The sequence below is a fragment of the Cydia fagiglandana genome, chromosome 19 (genome assembly GCF_963556715.1).
Source record: "Cydia fagiglandana chromosome 19, ilCydFagi1.1, whole genome shotgun sequence".
Taxonomy (NCBI): Eukaryota; Metazoa; Arthropoda; class Insecta; order Lepidoptera; family Tortricidae; genus Cydia; species Cydia fagiglandana.
In genome coordinates this window covers 5106508-5126719 of record NC_085950.1, presented here as the reverse complement: position 1 = coordinate 5126719, position 20212 = coordinate 5106508, and the positions used below count along the sequence as shown (strand labels likewise).

The 20212-nt window shown below is 38.2% G+C and overlaps 2 protein-coding genes across 2 annotated transcripts in view; one reads left to right on the top strand and one right to left on the bottom strand.

Moving 5' to 3' along the window:
* The window catches only part of LOC134673903 (uncharacterized), a 231127-nt gene that overhangs the window by 31563 nt on the left and 179352 nt on the right, over positions 1-20212 (top strand). The gene's annotated exons all lie outside the window — the stretch shown is intronic.
* Positions 13513-16664, bottom strand: LOC134673713 (GATA zinc finger domain-containing protein 14-like). The gene is made up of 2 exons (XM_063531713.1): positions 15830-16664; positions 13513-15427 (listed from the first exon to the last, which is right to left on the bottom strand). Exons 1-2 carry the CDS (start codon positions 16329-16331, stop codon positions 14763-14765), a joined length of 1167 nt encoding a protein of 388 aa, XP_063387783.1. The 5' UTR covers positions 16332-16664; the 3' UTR covers positions 13513-14762.

Below are 20212 nucleotides of genomic sequence, written 5' to 3'. Positions count from 1 at the left end.
ACCGTATAATTTTGTAAACAAGCAAGTTGTTTTTATAGGCTTTTATTTAGCTTACCCGTGGCTTTACCCTGTATTTGTTCGGGTCAAATCTTGCAAGCTTAATTAGATCCACTTCTCTTTATTAGATTGAGATGTAACTTCACATACATAAATAATTAGGGTGACAATGCAATGCAGGGTGAATTCGCTATCAGGTTAATGCTTTTATTTATTTTAAATTTAAGTAGGTTTTAGGGTTCCGTACCCAAAGGGTAAAAACGGGACCCTATTACTAAGACTCCACTGTCCTTCTGTCCGTCTGTCTGTCTTACGCTCTCATTTCAAAAAGGAGTTTCTAAAATAACATGTACTTTAACATGAAATTCTAGGCAATCATTTTGTGAGAAACATATTTTTCTGAAACATTTTTTTGGAGTCTGCGTGGGTCCGTCACCGTCAACGCGAGGTCCTGATAACACTACTCGGTACAGAGTGAAACATGTCGAGCGTTTTTAGACTTAAAATAGATGAGTGACCCGTTCTTAATATATTTAACTCCTTTATTTATTTTTCGTCTTAAGTTAGGTTCTTTATAACATGAATATAAAAGTAAAATACAAAAGCACATAACAAACAATAAAAAATACATATAAACACATTATAAAAAACCTAAGGTTGCCTCCAGAAACTCGCGAACTAAATTGACAGGTCAATGTGCACAAATGATACCACAGTTTGGCCAGTGCTGTTCGTATCGATATTTTCAAAAAAGTTTGAATTAGAGAATATCGCGAGAATTCACCGCTAGCGGCGCTACTGTTGCGCGGTCAGTTAAAATGTATCTTTAAGTAATTTAAATTATTTTACAAATGTTACTTGATATTTCGAAAATTGTGCAATTTTATAGTAATAAATACAGGAATATTGGATAAACATTGTAGGTAACTAAATAAATATTTTATTATATTTATTTTATTTTATTTGTTAGGAAAACTTACAGCTAGAGTAACAAGTTGTAGGTGATAACATAGAAACAGTGATTTTGGCTCAAAATACAAATAAGGCCGACCCAGAAGGGAAAATAAGATTAGGTCAGAATTTAAATACAGTTAGACCAAAAAAGTCTGCAGCAATTTTAATAGCCCACGCAGTGTAAGTATTATTTTAAACGTCAAAATACTATGAAATTATGACGTATTAAATAACAGTTGCACTGCGTGAGCTATCAAAATCGCTGCAGACTTTTTTTGGTCTAACTTTAATTATCGATCAATCTCATCTACGACTCACATTGTATAAAATTAAATCACCAATTTTAGATTTATGGCGACAACCGCGAGCTCTTGATATAAACAACTTGCCCCCAAAACTGCATATTAAGAGCCAACAGGAGTGGCCATATCTTGATACAAACGTACTCGACTGTTTCCTCCGTGGGTTTTGATGCTAGAGCAATGATTTGTCGGACTGTTTTGCTTTTTTTTGATATTTTTGTTTTTTAAGGCGCTGAAGCCTTTCAAAAATGGCCAAAATGGCCTCTTTGAGTATGCCGCAATGAGAGACGTAGTATTCAAAACGGATATCAATTAGCCAAAAAAAGCAAAACGGTCCGGCACAGATAATTTCATAATCATTTAGATTTCCAAATTTGGTTACGATTGGTTAAGTTTTGGAGGAGGAAACAGTTGAGTACAAAACCTCGATTTTTGAGATTTTTAAGGATTATATTATAAGGATTTTTCGCCTTGTCCTTATCGCACTAGTTATAGGAGCCGCTTCCGTTAGCGAGATGTGTATATTTACCTAAAATCAGCTCCTGTTGCGTCTTAACATTGAAAATTGTCAGTTTCACATCCGCACCTCCTGATGATTTGATTGGTAACGTCACAATCTTACAATCGAATCAACCACTTTTCTAGGGGGAGGCCTATGTTCAGCAGTGGACGTCTTATGGCTGAGATGATGATGATGATGATGAACCACTTTTCTCGTCACATTCATACAAGTCGAAATCGTTTGTGACCCCTTTATAATTAATTATCACATGGGTAGTAAGTGCATCTTACTTATCGATATCATTTTATCGACATATACCCCTGACTATTTTTTCTTTGCTATTCCTGGTATCATTTTATTTGTCAAACTCATGTCAATTTAGTTCGCGAGTTTCTGGAGGCAACTGTAACCTAGGGTGGCGCCGGCAGCAGGGCAGGGCCCAAGCTGCCGGTGGTCAGGGCCGCAGAGTGAGGCACCGACGTACTATACGCGCCGTGTCCAAAATTACCGCCTTCTGCATCTGACCCTTGATCCAACCACCCAGCGAGAGTCTCTCTAGGTGTTGGTCGAGACTCTTTTTATTTTATTTAACTTATTTTTATTGTACCAATTTTGTTCCAAAACTCCAGCTCACAAAATCGCAATCCCCCGTGGACTTAGCTAGGCCGATTCATGAAACCCTTGTGTCGGACATTCTTCAAATAACATCTAAAATCCCTCGCGTTTCTCGTGAATCAAAGATTCAACGCCGTTCTGTTTGCTTTCAGGATTTGTCTCGCTAACTTATGGATGAAAAGAAATCTATTTGTGCTGCAATAAGTCACGAGCATGGGCGCACTTAGTTTATTACGTAAGACGATTAGGGTGGAGGGGGGGGGGTTCAACATATCCTATTTTTTTTACAAGGGGGAGGGACGGGTTTTAATAGTTCTTACATAAGATCACAAAGATGCGAAGTTTTTAATTTCTATGAAATTGTGACGTTTAAATACTTCCACACTCTATTATACTATACTATCAAACACGGTGCAGAGTTAGCTTAAACGGGCTCCAGGCCGCGTAGCCAAGATGCCGATCGCTTACGCTCCGTAGCGATCGAAACGCAGCTGTCACTGTCGCACTTAAGTATATGGAAGAGTGATAGAGAGACATAATGCTTTTCGTTGTCGAAGCGATAGCGATTGTAACCTTGGCTAGGCCGGCAGTACCTTTGTAGGTGCAAATAAACAATCCATTTTTTTTTTGAAATATAAAACCACCCTGAGAGAAAAGTACCCCAAAAACACACTTAGAATTACAAAAATAAACTTAATCCGGGGACAAGGAGACAACTAATAGGACCAAATTGACTTTTGCAATTTCTATTAGTTCTTGCAATTTCTATCACCTATCTGTTTGTTAACCGACTTCCAAATCCCAAAGGAGGAGGTTATCAATTCGGTTGTAGGTTTTTTTTTATATTTTTTTTTTATGTTTGTTACTCTATATCTCCGTCATTACTGGACTGATTTTGAAAATTATTTTTTTGAATGTATGTATATGCATACAGATTGGTCCCGTTTTTGTCAAAATCCAGTTCTGATGATGGAATCCATGAGGAATCGACGGAACTCCTCAAATCTTAAAGGCATACATATGGTGATTTTTGTGTTTTTATCAACAAATCAAGCATATACATTCAAAAACGTAACATTTGATGAAGTGGAACTGCTGATGATGATCAGAATGGAACTCTTCAACGACGCATAGTTCACCTTTGGCGATTTGTCCTCTTCGTTATGTTTGTTAAGCAAGTTAAGTTTTTAAGCCACAATTTTGTCAAGCTTGAGTTCTGATGATGGGATCCATGAGAAATCGAGGGTACTCCTCAAATTTTAAAGGCATGCGTATAGAGATTTTTGTATTTTCATCAGAAAATCAAGCATTTTCATTAAAAACTGTCGCATTTGATGACGTGGAACTGCTGATGATGATCAGAACGGAACTCTTCAACGACGCATAGTTCACGTTTGGCGATTTGTCCTCTTCGTTATGTTTGTTAAGCAAGTTTAGTTTTTAAGCCACATTTCTGTCAAGCTCGAGTTCTGATGATGGGATCCATAAGGAATCGAGGGAACTCCTCAAATCTTAAAGGCATACGTATAGATTTTTTTGTATTTTCATCATAAAATCAAGCATTTACATTAAAAACTGTCGCATTTGATGAAGTGGATCTGCTGATGATGATCAGAACAGAACTCTTCAACGACGCATAGTACATGTTTGGTGATTTCGAAATTCGATTTTGACTTGGACCCGGACTCGGACCCGGACTCGGACCCGGACCCGGACTCGGACCGGGACTCGGACCCGGACTCTCTCAGAGACCCGGACCTTGACCCGGAAAACCACTATGATACCTAAACTAAATAAACCACTATGATTACCTACCATAAAATGTGGGTATGATGATGCCAAACCCCTCCCGCTCAAACTCCCGTACACCGCACCGCATGCGCCGTTAAGTGGGTTAGGTTAGGTTTGAACTGCGATCCTCACAGAACCGAACAAAAGTGGGTTAGGTTTGGTTAGAACTGCGAGTCTTACAGAAACGAAATGCTACTAGAAAAGTGGGTTTGATTAGGTTCGAACTGCGATCCTCACAGAACCGAACTGCTATCAGAGAAGTGGGTTAGGTTAGGCTAGAACTACGACCCTTACGGAAACGAAATGCTACTAGAAAGTACTGGTTTTACCTCCTTTTCTACATAGTGCACCATCTACCATAACTTTCACCGGGCCCCATAGAAGTCGGTTTTTTTTTCTTAAAAATTATTGAAATTATATTTGGGATTACTGAGCTGTTTGTAGAAATAAATAAACTTTACAGAAATAGTGAAACGTCCATAATTATTACTAAAACTTCATTTTTTCCCTCAGTACAGAACTGTTTTTTAATTCCTGGTGATGATTTTTCTCTCAGTGCAAACGTACGTATACTCATGTTTTCCTTTAGATTAAAACAAGGCGGTCAAATGTTTATAAGGTTTACCTATAAAATACGTATTTTAAATATTTCTTTAAGGCGCTACGCGCTGATGGCCTACCGCGAACCACGTTCGACGTGTTTTCTCTCTGTCTCACTTGTAAATTCGTACGTAAGTGTGACAGGGAGGCAACACGTCGAACGTGGTTCGCGGTAGGCCCTCTGTTTTTGGTCTTACTTTCTAGAGTATATATTATCTTCTTAACGGTTCAATCAAGTCTTGTAATTTTGGGGATACGTTTTTCTCAGTAAAAATGGAAAAATCTTGTGATTCTGAGTAGAAATGATACAAAATATTTGGTACAACTTTAAATAGAAAGCCATATAACGTCGAGAGTACATACATTGTAATTAATTAAATGTTTTCTTTTTTGCAGGTAAATTGAGATTCTGGCGGTTTGGCGGATAGCAAAAGCTTCCGAGGATGCACAGAGTTGACATCAAGGGACCTGCATTTGTCCCTTAAAAACCTTCATAAATGTCCCAGTGCTCGACACCGTCAAAACCCGCCTACGAAGCTGGAGGTCCTGGGTTTGAATCCCGGTAAGGGCATCTATTTGATGGTTCAGCACAGGATTTTCATATCGAGTTACGGATAATTTTTATGTGATTTAGGATTTATTAATATCTATTATAATATTGTTTTTCAAACACGACGGTATGGTATCATCTCCATACAGTTTATAATCTTAAAATGTCAAATCTCCTAAAAATTTACATATCAAGATACCTAACAGCTGTCAGCGTACTATTCATGTTTGTATAAACAATTTTATTTCAATTTTTTTTTAATTTTCAAAACTTGCCTTTTTGATTTAGATTTAAAAAATCTGAAAATTAAGAAATAGGGATATACCTATATGTTTTAGAACTTTAAAACTTATTAGTATTACCCACATGTTCAAACAACGCGAAAATAATTATTTACCTGAATAAAAATGATAGGTTAACAAAATAAGGGTAAAAATTTTTTGGACCACCCGACTGACTGGCCAATTGGCCATGGCCTAGGTAACTTAAACCAAAAAGAATAGATAGTATAGAGGTGTCCTGTCATAGTAAATGTTGTAATCACTGTAAATTTACTGCCATCTATCGACACACGACTATAACTCAAAATAGACACGTATAAAATTATCAAAAAAATTAATATATATGGATAAATGATTTTATTATTTTTAAATCATTTTTACCCATGTTCATTCCCTGATATCTATGTGTTAAAATTGTTAAATATGAAACGGTGTCGTCACGCCATCTATTCGGGAATGACTTTTTCTTGATTTCCAGGGCACGTTTTTTTCTTAGACTTTATTCATCTTATACGAAGTTATATATGTCTCTGCTTAAACGCACGCGTATACAAACTGTATAGTGCGCACATAGACACTAATAGTTATTTACGATACAAGTGCGGAAAAGAGGAAATTCGAAACGGGTGGCGATAAATTAATACACGACCGAAGGAAGTGTTTTAAATCGACACGAGTCTCGTATTACCTATTCGCACGTGTATCGTACAACGTTTATCAGTACATATGTACCCTTTATACTTTTGATATACGCACGAAAAGTGCTATTTTACGCACTAGTGCACAACAGTGCAGTGCAAAACAGGACCGTGTATTTGCAATATATTTAGTCCACCACGTGACAGTAAAAATATGTATAATAAAAATCTGCAGCAAAATACCTACATCGTTCTTAAGCTTGTTAATACTGGAACTTAAAACGTAACTAAGTTTCAGTCTCTGTCGGATTGTAGAACATAGTTGTGAGGGCTACGGTTTGAGAGCATAAGCGGAGCGACAAGCGGAGCGTTGGGCGTCACGTGCGTTTGCCATGGTTCATTGATTCATTATGTGGCTAGGTGCAATAAATATACAAGAGAAAAATACACCAACCGATCTCATTATAATTATAACTTTCTTGATTTTTATACACAATTCAATAAGCCTTTATTTAACAATTTTATCAACTAGTTTTACGAAATACAATAGAAACATCTTATTTCTCTCTTAACTTAAAAAATAACACTATTACTATATTTTCGCTGTCAGACATCGGAGTCAAGATTGTCTTGCTTTCCAGCATATAAGTGTAAGTATCCATATACGAGTAAGTATCCATATTGCAGGAAGTTACAATTTCACGGTCACTACCCTGCAAATATTATACATAAATATGAAAGTTCTGAGTAATCATTGCAATGCAATGTAAAACTTGCAGTATAAAAAACGAACCAATTAAGGCCAGCGTGCTAAAATATTTAACAAGCTACTTTTGTATTCGGACCCTCGAAGTTTTTCTATTATACTCGGATCCCTATCCGCTTCCGCTTGCAATGTAGCCCATCCCTTATCTGTCCAGAATTATAACATAGTTGCCAGTAATAAACTCAAGTTCCGAGAACGTTGTCGGTTCTCATTTACGAGCATTCTCTGGGAAATAATACAGTTTGAGAAGAACTGACATTTTATTATAGGGACCGTGCGCGTTGGAGGGTCTGCCATCTTGTGGCCTGAATCGGAAATATATGTGACGTCCTACTGGTAAAGGAACCTTATGGCGGTTGGTGCTTACGCTATTATTAACGCCGCTCCAATATTATTGCGGCGCTATAAGACATAAGCGCCAGCCGCCATAAGGTACCTTTTGCCGTGGAATGTCACATATGTGCACATTATATGCACATGTACATTGCCAAAGCAAGTGCTACCATCTACCGTGTCTCACTCCGCGATTTCGTCGCTTTGCTACAGGTAGCTTAAAAGTACATCCGTTCGACCCCAATTTTGGGGAAAGCCACGAGCCGCGCGTGGCGCTGTCGCCACCTAGCGGCCATATCTGTGCTGACCGTAACAGACGCGTTTTGTTAGAGAGTGAGTCTTCTGTACCTAGTACTATTATTTATTTTGTGCTACCGTTCTCGTCGGTACGTTTCCTTGTGCATAGGTTCTGCCATCTTGTGGGCTACATCGGAAACATAAACGACACATTTACGCCTCGCGCTAAAAATCTGACGTCTACGATGCTACCCCCTATAGTTCATACACGGGCAGGGCCGTCTTAAACTATGGTGGTGCTTGGGAACATAAGAATATGGGGCCCTTTTGGTAAGCAAATTAAACTAACATTTTTCTACTATGATCTTCTACTTATTTGTCCTTCGGACCCCCCCACCCGAGGATGGGGGTCCTGGGCACGAGCCCCGTGTGCCCTTATGGTAAAGACGGTACTGTCCACGGGGCCTATTATACAAAACTCAGTTCGGTAAGTTTCTTAGAAAGAAGGTAAAATAGTTTTGAAATTAATCGAATTTAATCCGTCGTGAGTCATACTCTACATATTAGCTTCGTACACTACCTGTTGACTTTTGTATCAGTTCTACATTTCCTGCTACCCAAAGGTTGTCTGGAAGAGATCGGTTTTTAGGGGTGTCATTCTGAATCCCTAACAACGTTTGTCCTAAAGTCACTTGCCCTAACTGGTTTGTCCTAATGGGCACATGCCCTAACGATCAATTGTCATAACGATTATTTTCCATAATGTAAGGTTCTGAAAATTGATTACGTTTTAGAACTTGCTGCCACAAATTAGGTTAGGTTAGGGTTAGAACTGCGACCCTCACAAAAAAGAAAATATGCTTAATAACATTAGGATAAGTAATCAATAATTAGGGAAACCAAAATTAGGGTTTTTAGTGTTAGGACAACTGATCATTATGACAAACAATATTAGGGAATGCAAAGATAGGAGAAAAGACTTTAGGGATTCAGATATAGATCCGTTTTTAGCGATAAGACCGCCTGTTGTTACCTGGTTCTATTTTTCAGTTAAAATTTCTTTGTAGTTTTTTTTTATTTTTTATTATGCATGGGTTTACTCATGGCCACAGACTAGCCGAGGCGTAGACGTGGCCTACGATGGAGCTACATGTAGGTACCTATGTAAAATGTATAATTATTGGTGCAATAAAGAATATTTAGTTACGTACTAATTTGAAGCTAATTGTTCACTAAAAACGGGTTTTTACCGTAAATACATTCAGTTTTTATCTAAAAGCAAAAAACGCAAACCAGCTTTGTGAAATATAACATGCTTCTGTTGAGGTTCGCCCAGCAGCTGTTTTTTGTCAAGACTACACCACAGCGTAAAAAACGGGCCAAGCGCGAGTCGGACTCGCGCACGCACGTACCATCACGGAAAAAACGGCAAAAAATCACATAAAAAATCGAAGAGGCGAGACGCGTGTCCAGTATTGTTCTTTTGGTGGTGGTTTGTTTATTTGCATATTTATTTTTGCGGTGGAAGGGTGGGAATGGGAACATTAATTGCATGTAAAAAATACGCAAGTAAGTATAACGGGTTAGCACTGATTGACTAGCACGTTATCTTTTCGCGGATTAGCAAAGTAATATTTTGGTTTTGGACCCGGGTATGTCCTTAAACTACGTCCAGGACCCGGGTATGTCCTTAAACCACGTCCAAGACCACCTGTGGACGGGCAGCAGCGTCCTTCAAATTCGGTGTAATCGACTGCGATCGCCAACCCGCCTGCCAAGCGTGGCGATTATGGCATTCACCCCCCAAAAAAAGGGGGAGGCCTATGTTCAGCAGTGGACGTCTTATGGCTGAGATGATGATGATGATTTTGGTTTTAATTAATATTTATGCAAAGTAAGGCCTGATTCTATTCACTATTAAAAAAATCAGTTTGTTGTATGGGAGCCCCACTTAAATGTTTATTATATTATTTTTTTAGTATTTGTTGTAGCGGCAACAGAAATACATTATCTGTGAAAATTCCAACTGCCTAGGTATCACGGTTCATGTGATACAGCCTGGTGACAGACAGACGGACAGGGGAGTCTTAGTAATAGGGACCCTAATCTAACCTAACCCTAAAAAGTAACAGTGGACCGACGCCCTTGATGTTTACGTGAATGCCGAGACCAAGCAAGAACACGGTAGGGTTGTCACAGACTTTTACACAACTGCCCAAAAATTACAAGCATTTCAAATAAGACACGCTAGCCCTATAATTAGTACCGAGCTACTAGCAATGGCGATGTATGCAGCTCGGGTGCGCTAGACCCACCCCTCGCCCCGCGCAGCCCGCACGATTACCCTGGCCCCGTAGACAACATGCCAATCGCTATCGCTCTGTAGCGAACGACACGCAACTGTTACTGTCACACTAAGGGCCCCCCCACATCTAGCGTCCTTCGAGCGTCGGCGTCTGGTCAGCGCTATGGAAAATGACGTCGCTGCGCAGTTGCGTTGACGTTGCGTCGAGCAGCGGCCATAGAGTTGTAGACGCCGACGCTCGAAAGACGCTAGATGTGGGGGGGCCCTAATATGGAAGAGTGATAGAGAGACAAAGCGATTCGATGGCGAAGCGCAAGCGATCGTCACCTTGGCTAGGCGCCTGTCTAGACGGCTTCGTCGAATGACTGTAGGTATAGTTTTATCCTCCTAGGCCCAGCCATACAAATAAAAATTCTCAATTTGCCACCGAAATTTGAAACTATACTGTAGGGCATAGAGTTGATTTTGCGTTGTTTGAAAATTGAACGAAATAAATCAAAAGCGACTCTGTTCTTATTGAATATGGTTTAAATTTCATCGAACTGAAAAAGTACTATATGTAGGACCGTGGGCCTTAGGAGGTTTTAAACTGTGACTACACCGTAATGACTATTAACTGACAATGGACCTTAGGTCTTGGTGATAAGGTTCATGTATTATGAGCTTATTGTAGTTGGTATTTCCATTATCGTCCATATAAAAACGTGCCGCTCCGAGTTTGTTTTTATGGTTGTTTATTGTTTCGAATGACCTCTGAAAGATGACCATTGTACCATCTCTTCCGTATTAATGCAAACGGAATCGTTGGACTTACGTATAGCTTATAGCAGCGGTTCTCAAACTTTTTTGGTGACGCCTTTCGGCAAGCGAAATATTTGACGGAACCCCAAATTAAAAGTTTTCGTCCATCACTGTGGACCAGATATACCTATAGAAGAGCTGGTTTTTTTCTTATTATTACAAGTATATTTTCGCGGAACCCCAACAGAGGCTTTGTGGAACCCTAGGGTTCCGCGGAACACACTTTGAGAATGGCTGGCTTATAGGATCTTTATGCCACTTTCTTGAGAATCACTCATAGGGGCTATTCATAAATTACGTCATTTCAAATTAGGGGGGGGAGTCTGGACATCGGATGACGGTAGCATGAAGTAGGAGGAAATGGGGTCATTTGAAGCATGATTTTTGGATGATTACAGGGGGGGTGGGGTCAAAAATCGTCAAAAATCGATGACGTAATTTATGGACAGCCCCATAGGTAAAATAAGATTTTCGGCGTCAAGTCCAAACTCTCGTACCTACTCGTATAGTCAACTTCCGTCCTTTCGTACAGTCGCAATCAGATATATCGGAGCGGCCAAGGTGTTCACAATATCTGAACGCGCGCTCTTTCGCCTTGAAAATAGAGGCTTGCTCAGATATTTGTGAGCACCTTGGCTGCTCCTATATATCTGATGGCGACTGTACAATATACTTTTAAGTCCTTTTTTTGACAATTTTGGTGTTGGCTTGGTGTTGTTACAATACCTTAGTTCTGTTGGCTTCGTAGTAGTTCTTCAGTATGCCTTACTTAATTTATTTATTTATTTATTTAAACTTTATTGCACAAAAGAAAAACGTATCGTACAAAAGGCGGACTTAATGCCAAAAGCATTCTCTACCAGTCAACCTTAAGGCAAAGCACAGTGATTGTGGGCGGTGCTACTGCTACTACTACTAACAAAATTTTATATAAGAACGCAACGCTAATCATAATCAGAGTAACAATGCAAAATTACTAAGGGTTGATAAAGTATACCCTTTAGGCTGCGTTTCCACCAGAGATGTGTGTGTGAGGATGCGTGGCAAATTACTGACGAAATAAAATTCAGGAGGCTGATTTTTTAATTTCGATCGCTCGATTTCGTCACTCGAAAATCGGTGGATAACTGCGAAGTGCTAATTTTTGAAATACAAGCGATCGAAATTCGGAATGTAGTGGTATTGGTCACTCGATTTAAATTAGTAGAATTTAAACGCCTAGTAGTGGAGATGTCATTTAACGAAATACACGAAATCGAGTGGTTAAATTTCAAAAATCGGCCCCCTGAGCTGAGACAGGATAGGGACGAAAAAAAAGTCACACATATCAGGTTGGAACGAAGGCTTTTAAATGTGTTTCCTTTTTCAACTTATAATAGAATTGTCATTCGCTGTCTCCGTATAAATTATCAGAAGCGCGCATGTGCAACAAACTAGTTTTATTAAGGAAATAATAAGGAAAAAAACATATTAATGTGTCCCAAAATTAGTATCTAAGTGCAACAAGAGGCCAAAGTAGGTTTTTCCTGAGTGTGTTGTTTTTGAGTCTTAATTAGGCGAAGATTCTATCATTAGACTCTTAAGGCCTGTGCACACCGGCTGCGTGTGCGTGACGTGCACATGCGCGTGCGGCGTTGTAGTATGCAGATCCTTATGAGAGATGACACACCGCTTGCGTGACGTGTGCGTGTGCGGCTCCAACATTTTAGCGCACGCACACGCGCACGTCACGCTTACGCAAGCCGGTGTGGCTCGGCCTTTAAGCGTAGCAAGGCTTAAGGGGTGCACTGGTTAAGTACCAGTTCGCCGGACGATATCAGCCTGTCAGTTGTTCGGAGCTGTCAAATTTTGCGTTTAACTGACAAGCCGATAGCGTCCGGCGAACTGGCGCCATCTAGAGGTCGCCCTCCAAAGGCACTGTTTACTACTTTTCGCCTAAGCAGTACCTAGGTACTTACTAAAGTTTGAAAACAGCATTAAGATGCATAAAATTTCGAACAACATTCTATAATTTTTTAGCTTGTAAGTTTTTACTATTGTATGTATGTTAGTTTGTAAGGTATGTATCTATGGGCCTTAGTTGCCTGATAATAAATGATATTTGATTTATTTGATTTGATTTATTCCTTGAAGTGAAGACTAAGGGACCTAGTAAAGCTCCTTGTGGGACACCCCTAACCTTATTCTTTGACGTCACACAAGCGTTACTTGAATTTTAATTATGTCACGCAAAGTCATTATCGTGATATGTGCGGTACCTACTTGGATGAATGTTAATACTTAAGCGGAAAGTGGACGTCCGCTTCTTCATACAAACGTAGTCCCAAATTCCTCTTTTGATATTGCCTTTATGATGTTTCATTTGACGCCTGAACGGGCCAATTTCTATGGAAAAAGTAATGTAAAGCGGCCCGTTTTCATTAATTCTTAGAAAGCGCTGGTGGCCTAGCAGTAATAGCGTGCGACTTTCAATCCGGAGGTCGCGGGTTCAAACCCCGGCTCGTACCAATGAGTTTACGGAACTTATGTACGAAATATCATTTGATATTTACCAGTCGCTTTTCGGCGAAGGAAAACATCGTGAAGAACCCGAAATAATCCCAATCAGGTCTAGTTTACCCTCTGGGTTCGGAGATCAGATGTCAGTCGTTTTCGTAAAAAATGCACTATATAGTACACCTATTCTTGGGATTAGTTGCCAAGCGGACCCCAGGCTCCCATGAGCCTTGGCAAAATGTTAGAATAACGCGTGAATGATAATGAGGTATGAGAGGAAAAAAACTGCATAAAACATTAACAATATGTAATTCCAATAAGCATTCGAATAACGATTATATTAATACACGGTGTAACATGAGTAAACCGAAATATTTTAACAGCGTATTCCTGATCATATTTAGAGACAAAAATGTCCTATAAACTTTTTTGATATTCGCCTAGTTCCAGAGATATAATTAATTTAAAATAAAATAAGTTTTTATTGTTACATAGTGTAAAAGGCCTTTTTGATGGTGATGTTGCTGCTATGGGACGAGTCTAAATATCCTTATTGATAGATGTCAAAAAGTGACAAGTAATACTTTGCAAAAAGTAGGTACTACGAAAAAAAATTTAAAAATCTATTTTAAGTGACAAGTTTACCAATAACATTATTTTTTTATGTACAAATACATTCAGAAAATTTAAAAAACAAAACAAAAAAAAAATTTTTGTTGGCGAAATTGACCTAAACTCATATTAAATTTTTTACTTATTTTGACCTCAGAAATGCGTGGTTAAAATTATTCGGTTTCCTCATGTTACACCGTGTATACTTATAAAATATAGAATAGGTTAATACGGATAAGTGTGGCTGGCCTTCACATGGGCCTGTTTACACATTGATTACTGCTTGTTGCGAGCTCGTATTAGGTACAGGTGAACTCCTAATAAACACAAATCAATAAGTAAGAGGTCTTAGAGGTCCCAATGTGTAGGATACAGCATACAGCACACTTATCTCGCAGCCGCTCTTAACCGTATGCAGCTTACATAGAATACTTTTTTAACAATGTGTATATTTAGTATCACCTTATTGATCTTTTATTGATTTTATAGTACCACATGGTGCATGACATGATTCATTTGTAATCTATGAACTATGTAAATTTTAAATTAGTTAAAATATTTAATGAGGGGTCGCGGTAATATAGGAACCACATAGGTCGTACATATGCAGAAAAACAAAACTTTACTCATCTGTTTACCAAAATATGAAGTTAAATACCTGTTCTGACGTAGTTTTGGACTGGACCAATAATTATCTTATCTATTTTATATTTTTTTAACTTTATTTCACAAAGATATGTGTTACATTTATTTACAAATGGCGTTCTTTTCCAGTCATAGCGCCAAACAGAAACACCAAAAGTTGGTGCAAACAAAAAACAAACCATCTAATAATATTGTAGATATTTGTGTTCTTAAATTGGGTACAGAAAGGTCCCATGTTTACATCACTCAAATGGTCACTTGTCAATGTGACAACTTGATAATAAAAGTGACAGTTAGTTACATAAGCCAAATGGCCAAAACAAACATAGTTCTCTATCTAATCTTCAGGTACACACGTTCCCTTAAACCTCACATACCCAGTCGCACAGTGGTCCCCGCTGAACGCTGCCCTGTCGTCCAAAGTCACTGGGGCCATCGTAGTAGTTTCCTCTATACCCCACACCCACTCATCTTTATTCATAGTCCTGTTTGCTTTGTCCTCGCTACTCAAAGGTATCTCTGTAACTTCGTTTTCTATTACAGTTTTCGTTCTTTGATCGGTTTGTCTGAATCCGGAATTCCTGTGATTTTTATTTGCACTCTGATTTCTGATTTGATTTGTATTGTTACTTAGATTATTTATAAACGGAACTATACCGTTGTTGCTTTGGTTGTTCGAATGTCTGTGGTTATTCTGTGTGACTTTGTTATAATCATCCATTGTGATTTCATCTTGTTGCCTACGCGCATTCAAAACGTTCTGATTGTATTTTTCATCTCTATTACTATCCCTACTGCTACTTCTATTATTAGCGACATCTCTGTTAGAGTATTCATTGTTGATGTTAAAACTTTGACGTGGTATGTTTAAATTGCTTTGTTCACGTCTATTTTGATTGCCCCGTCCATCAAAAGCCATGTTGATATCCACGCTTCCTGTGTTATCATGTGAGCGTCCTTGACTATTGTAATTTATATTACTAGAGTCATTATCACTTATACCTCTATTATTTTGCGTATTAAATGATTCACGGTCGTTTGAATTTACGTGAGAGTGCCCTGGGTTCTTCTCCTGGAATCGTCTGTCATTTCTATCATTAGAACTAAATGCTCTGCTATTTGGTTCAAATTGCCCATAAGGTATACCTTGATTTGGATTTTCGTCCCTATTTCTCTCATTACTATAGTCATTATCACTTATACCTCTATTGTTTTGCGTGTTAAATGGTTCACGGTCATTTGAATTTACGTGAGAGTGCCCTGGGTTCCTCTCCTGGAATCGTCTGTCATTTCTATCATTAGAACTAAATGCTCTGTTATTTGGTTCAAATTGCCCATAAGGTATACCTTGATTTGGATTTTCGTTCCTATTTCTCTCATTACTAGAGTCATTATCACTTAAACCTCTATTGTTTTGCGTATTAAATGGTTCACGGTCATTTGAATTTACATGAGAGTTCCCTGGGTTCCCCTCTTGGAATCTTCTCTCATTTCTACCATTAGAACTAAATGCTCTGTTATTTGGTTCAAATTGCCCATAAGGTATACCTTGATTTGGATTTTCGTTCCTATTTCTCTCATTTCTGTCACTAGAAAATATTTCTCTATTATTTGTTTCATGAAATTGCCTTTGGCTATTAAAATTCTCTTGAATATTACCTTCATTCGGATTTCCATTCCATCTCCTGACATTACTGTCACTATGAAGTTGTTCATGTTGGTTTAAATTCACGTGAGCATTTTGTCCATTATATTGAACACTTTCATGTCTACTTCTATAATTAGGTTGTGCAGGCGGATTGATAAATGGCCGTTCAAATCTTTCTTGACGTGGCTCATAATTAAAATTTTGTGAAAAATCACTCGCAGAAGTAGACACTAGCAAAATTAAAATGACAAAATACATAGTTAATTCTTCAATCACATAGTTCAAATAACTGTACTTATCACTTGTTTTCTAAGTATCTTAATCATTGATAGTCTCACTGCTAACATCAAAAGTTTATATACAACTTTTAAGTCCACTTGTAAAACTTTTCGTTTGAGCTAACTTACATTTTAGTTTCAAAAAGTTAAAATTCACATTTAATCACTCAAGTTAAAAGTCTCTTTTCACTGTTTATGAACATCTTTACGTTACTAAAAGTAGTCTGTACACTTTTTGTTCAACCACTTTTTTCCACTGCGCGTCTTTGAAACTAGTTGTAAAGTATTGCAATAAAACAACTCACGCGCAGGCGCAGACCGGTACTGCGCGGGCATACCATGATGGCTAATGATGTGCGGTGATTAGTTGACGCAGATATGACACGGCTTTGCAGAACTATACAGAGTTAAATAGGATTCCGAAAAATATTTGTTATGTTTGAATGTATCATTACCTAAACTGTATGTTAGGAAGCTTTTAGTAGATAGGGTTGTCAAAATTCAAGTCATTATTTTATCTGTGGTGCACGCAAAGGGACGGCAAGTTGTGTCAATACTAATAATTGCTGAGCCGAACGGAGCCGAGTTTGCCCGAAGTGTGTGTCTCTCACTGCTTACGTACAGTCACGCTCCGAGATTGTTATGCCATTTAGGGTTCTAGCTAAATTGGACGTTCCATAGCGTAAGTATTGAACAACCTATTTAGCTAGGACTCAGAAATGGCATAAAAATCCGGTGGTGACTGCGCATACTCACTTTGTTATGATATGATTGTGGTAAATTATTTTATCGTTGCTGAAGGAAAACCACATTGCGGTTATTGGTGACGCGTGGGCAGATATGTCGATATTTCCGATTCATGAGAATTTTACATAAATTAACATGCTATTAGTATTTGATAGATAATTAATCGATAAATCCAATGATATAATGGTAATATTTGGAAGCTCGGGGCTATTTTAACTCGTATCTCTATTTAAAATGAGTGCCTAAACTAATTGTTGCGGGTTGGCATTTTAGGGGTCCTCCATTAAATTATTCATAATAGATTTCGTATTATTTATAGAATATTTAAATATTGCTTGACGGCTTAGGGCCGTTGCTAGGCTCTTTGGGTTGCTCATGATCTAACATGTGGGCGTGTAAGACGACTATTTCGGCAGCAGTAAGTAAAACAAGGGAACACTTTTAATATGCGGTGTATTTATCAAAACAAATGACACGTTAATTTCTTTCAATCATCATCATCATCATCATCTCAGCCTATATATGTCCCACTGCTGAGCACAGGCCTCCTCTCGAGCGCGAGAGGGCTTGGGCTATAGTCCCCACGCTAGCCCAATGCGGATTGGGGACTTCACATACACCTTTTGAATTTCTTCGCAGATGTATGCAGGTTTCCTCACGATGTTTTCCTTCACCGAAAAGCGACTGGTAAATATCAAATGATATTTCGTACATAAGTTCCGAAAAACTCATTGGTACGAGCCGGGGTTTGAACCCGCGACCTCCGGATTGCAAGTCGCACGCTCTTACCGCTAGGCCACGAGCGCTTTTTTTCTTTCAATAATCACAATCAATCAATCAATCAATATACCTATAGCCTACATTTAGTCAATAGACCATCTTATCTTATTTTGCCGACATTGCTTATAAAAAAAATATGCGTAATATATGTTTATATTATTATATATTTTATAATAATATAATATGTTTATAATATATTATAGTATATAATACCCATCAGACTACCGATTTCGTTGAAAACTTCTATATCTGCATATTATAAAATGAACGAGTCGTTGATTTACATATCATTGGTAGATAATAATCTCTATGAGTATCATCGATTTTAGGTATAAATAATGAATTTATCTCAGCCTACTCATCTTACACAATTATTGAATCTTTGTTTTGTAGAAATATTGCTCTTTAATAATCTCTATGAGTCTAACTGCTTTTAGGCATAAACAATTTATAATAAACCATTATTATAATGATGTAATCAAATCAATCGGCCTTGATCGCTGACGCATCGCATTTCATTTGTATCGAATTATACTTCCTTGCTACGGCAATATAGACTTTATCGACAGCGCCATCTAGTATAAATTTGGTGAAACATTTTCTTGTTTACATCGTCAATTTAATTTGATTGGAGGAAATGAAAGTTAATTTGAGCATTCCTAAAACGGGAGAAGTTGAAGGAGATCAACATTTTAGTGATTGTTATTCGTTGCCATGGCTACGTATTTCTGGATAAAGTTGTCTTGAAACTCTGGTATATAAGGTGCTAACAAATTAGTCACGGATATTATAAGAGAATACAATTAAAAAAATAAAAACTTTTTACAAAAAAAAGAAAACCGACTTCAAAAAGGATGAAATAAAATATTATCCTTTTTAAGTCTATGCGTTACCAACTGATATGTTTGAAGTCGGTGCCAAGCCAACTTTTGAAGCATACCATGGTTTTGGTGCGATTCGATAAGGATGTACGTTGGATTGCCTTACACGACGACATTGAACGTACTTTTTGTAGGTACAGTCGACGTTAAAATATGTTTACACTTTTCGTCTTATTACAAAGGAGTAAGGTGCAAAAGTGTAAACATATATTTGACGTCGACTGTACCTAAGAACACACCTCAGAACATACGATCAAACCTTCCACAGTTCGTACCATGTTTGTCGGCACGCAAGCGTGGGATTGGGACTGAAGTTATTTCCCGTCCCTTATTCAGAGGACTACATTTCAAAATATAAAACAATTCAAGGAATTTACTTTCTTGCCAAATTTCATCTAAAGCGGTTCAGTTGTTTAGCTATGAAAAGGCGACAAAGAGGCAGACAGAATTACTTACACATTTATAATAGTTATTAGTACAGTTCTAATGGGATTTATAGTCATAAAGCTGATTATTTTTGACGGGTATTGTTACTACTTGGCTTGGCACCGACTTCAAACATATCAGTTGGTAACGCATAGACTTAAAAAGGATAATATTTTATTTCATCCTTTTTGAAGTCGGTTTTCTTTTTTTTGTAAAAAGTTTTTATTTTTCCATTTTTAGTTTTAACGCATTGTTAAGAGCGCGACGCATGAATGAAAAACAACATCATGATTAACACTAAATTCGTGTACCTACTTTAATAAATATGTAATCAGGAATTTTCTCGAGTCCGACTGGGAAATTATAATTCCTGTCACTACACTAAATCCATCCTCTGCCCCGCCACTGACCCAATCCCTCAACCCCCCCGATCACTCTACCTCACAGCGCATCAACCCCTGATCCATGTCGTACCCCTCGGCCCTGAACCAGCAGCCCTTCAACCACCATTACCCGACCCCTTAACTCCTAACCCTAACCCCCGATCAGTAGCCTTACCAGCTTACCAAGAGTTTGACATCGATTTATTCGCTAGCGCGTGTAGCGTAGCTTTCTTTGCATCTCGCTCATACTTGCATATTAGTGCGAGCGAGATGCAAAAGAAGTAAGTTTCGAAGACATTAGCGTCGCTAACTTAGCGAATATGTCAATGTCAAACACGTGGTAAGGCTACACTTGCACTACATCAAATTGGCGGTGTTCGGAAGCAAATGCTCGAGTTACTTTAGAAAACACCGAAATCACTTTACACGTGCCTTTAAAAACTGAGGAGTTCCCTCAATTCCTCATGGATCCCATCATCAGAACAGAACCAAAAATAATACGTAAACACCTTGGAGGCAACTCCTTCCAAACAAAAAAATAATTACTCAAATCGGATAACAGGTGCCGGAGTAATCGCTCAACATACTACATTTAAAAAATCATCATCATTATCATCAAAACAATCATCATCATCAGGTCTACT

Coding starts and splice junctions, on each gene's coding strand:
- LOC134673713 (XM_063531713.1), bottom strand. CDS start 16,331: ATGTATTTTGTCATTTTAATTTTGCTAGTGTCTACTTCTGCGAGTGAT. Junction 15,428..15,829: donor TAATACGCAAAACAATAGAG/GTTTAAGTGATA, acceptor AAAATAATAGAG/GTATAAGTGATAATGACTCT.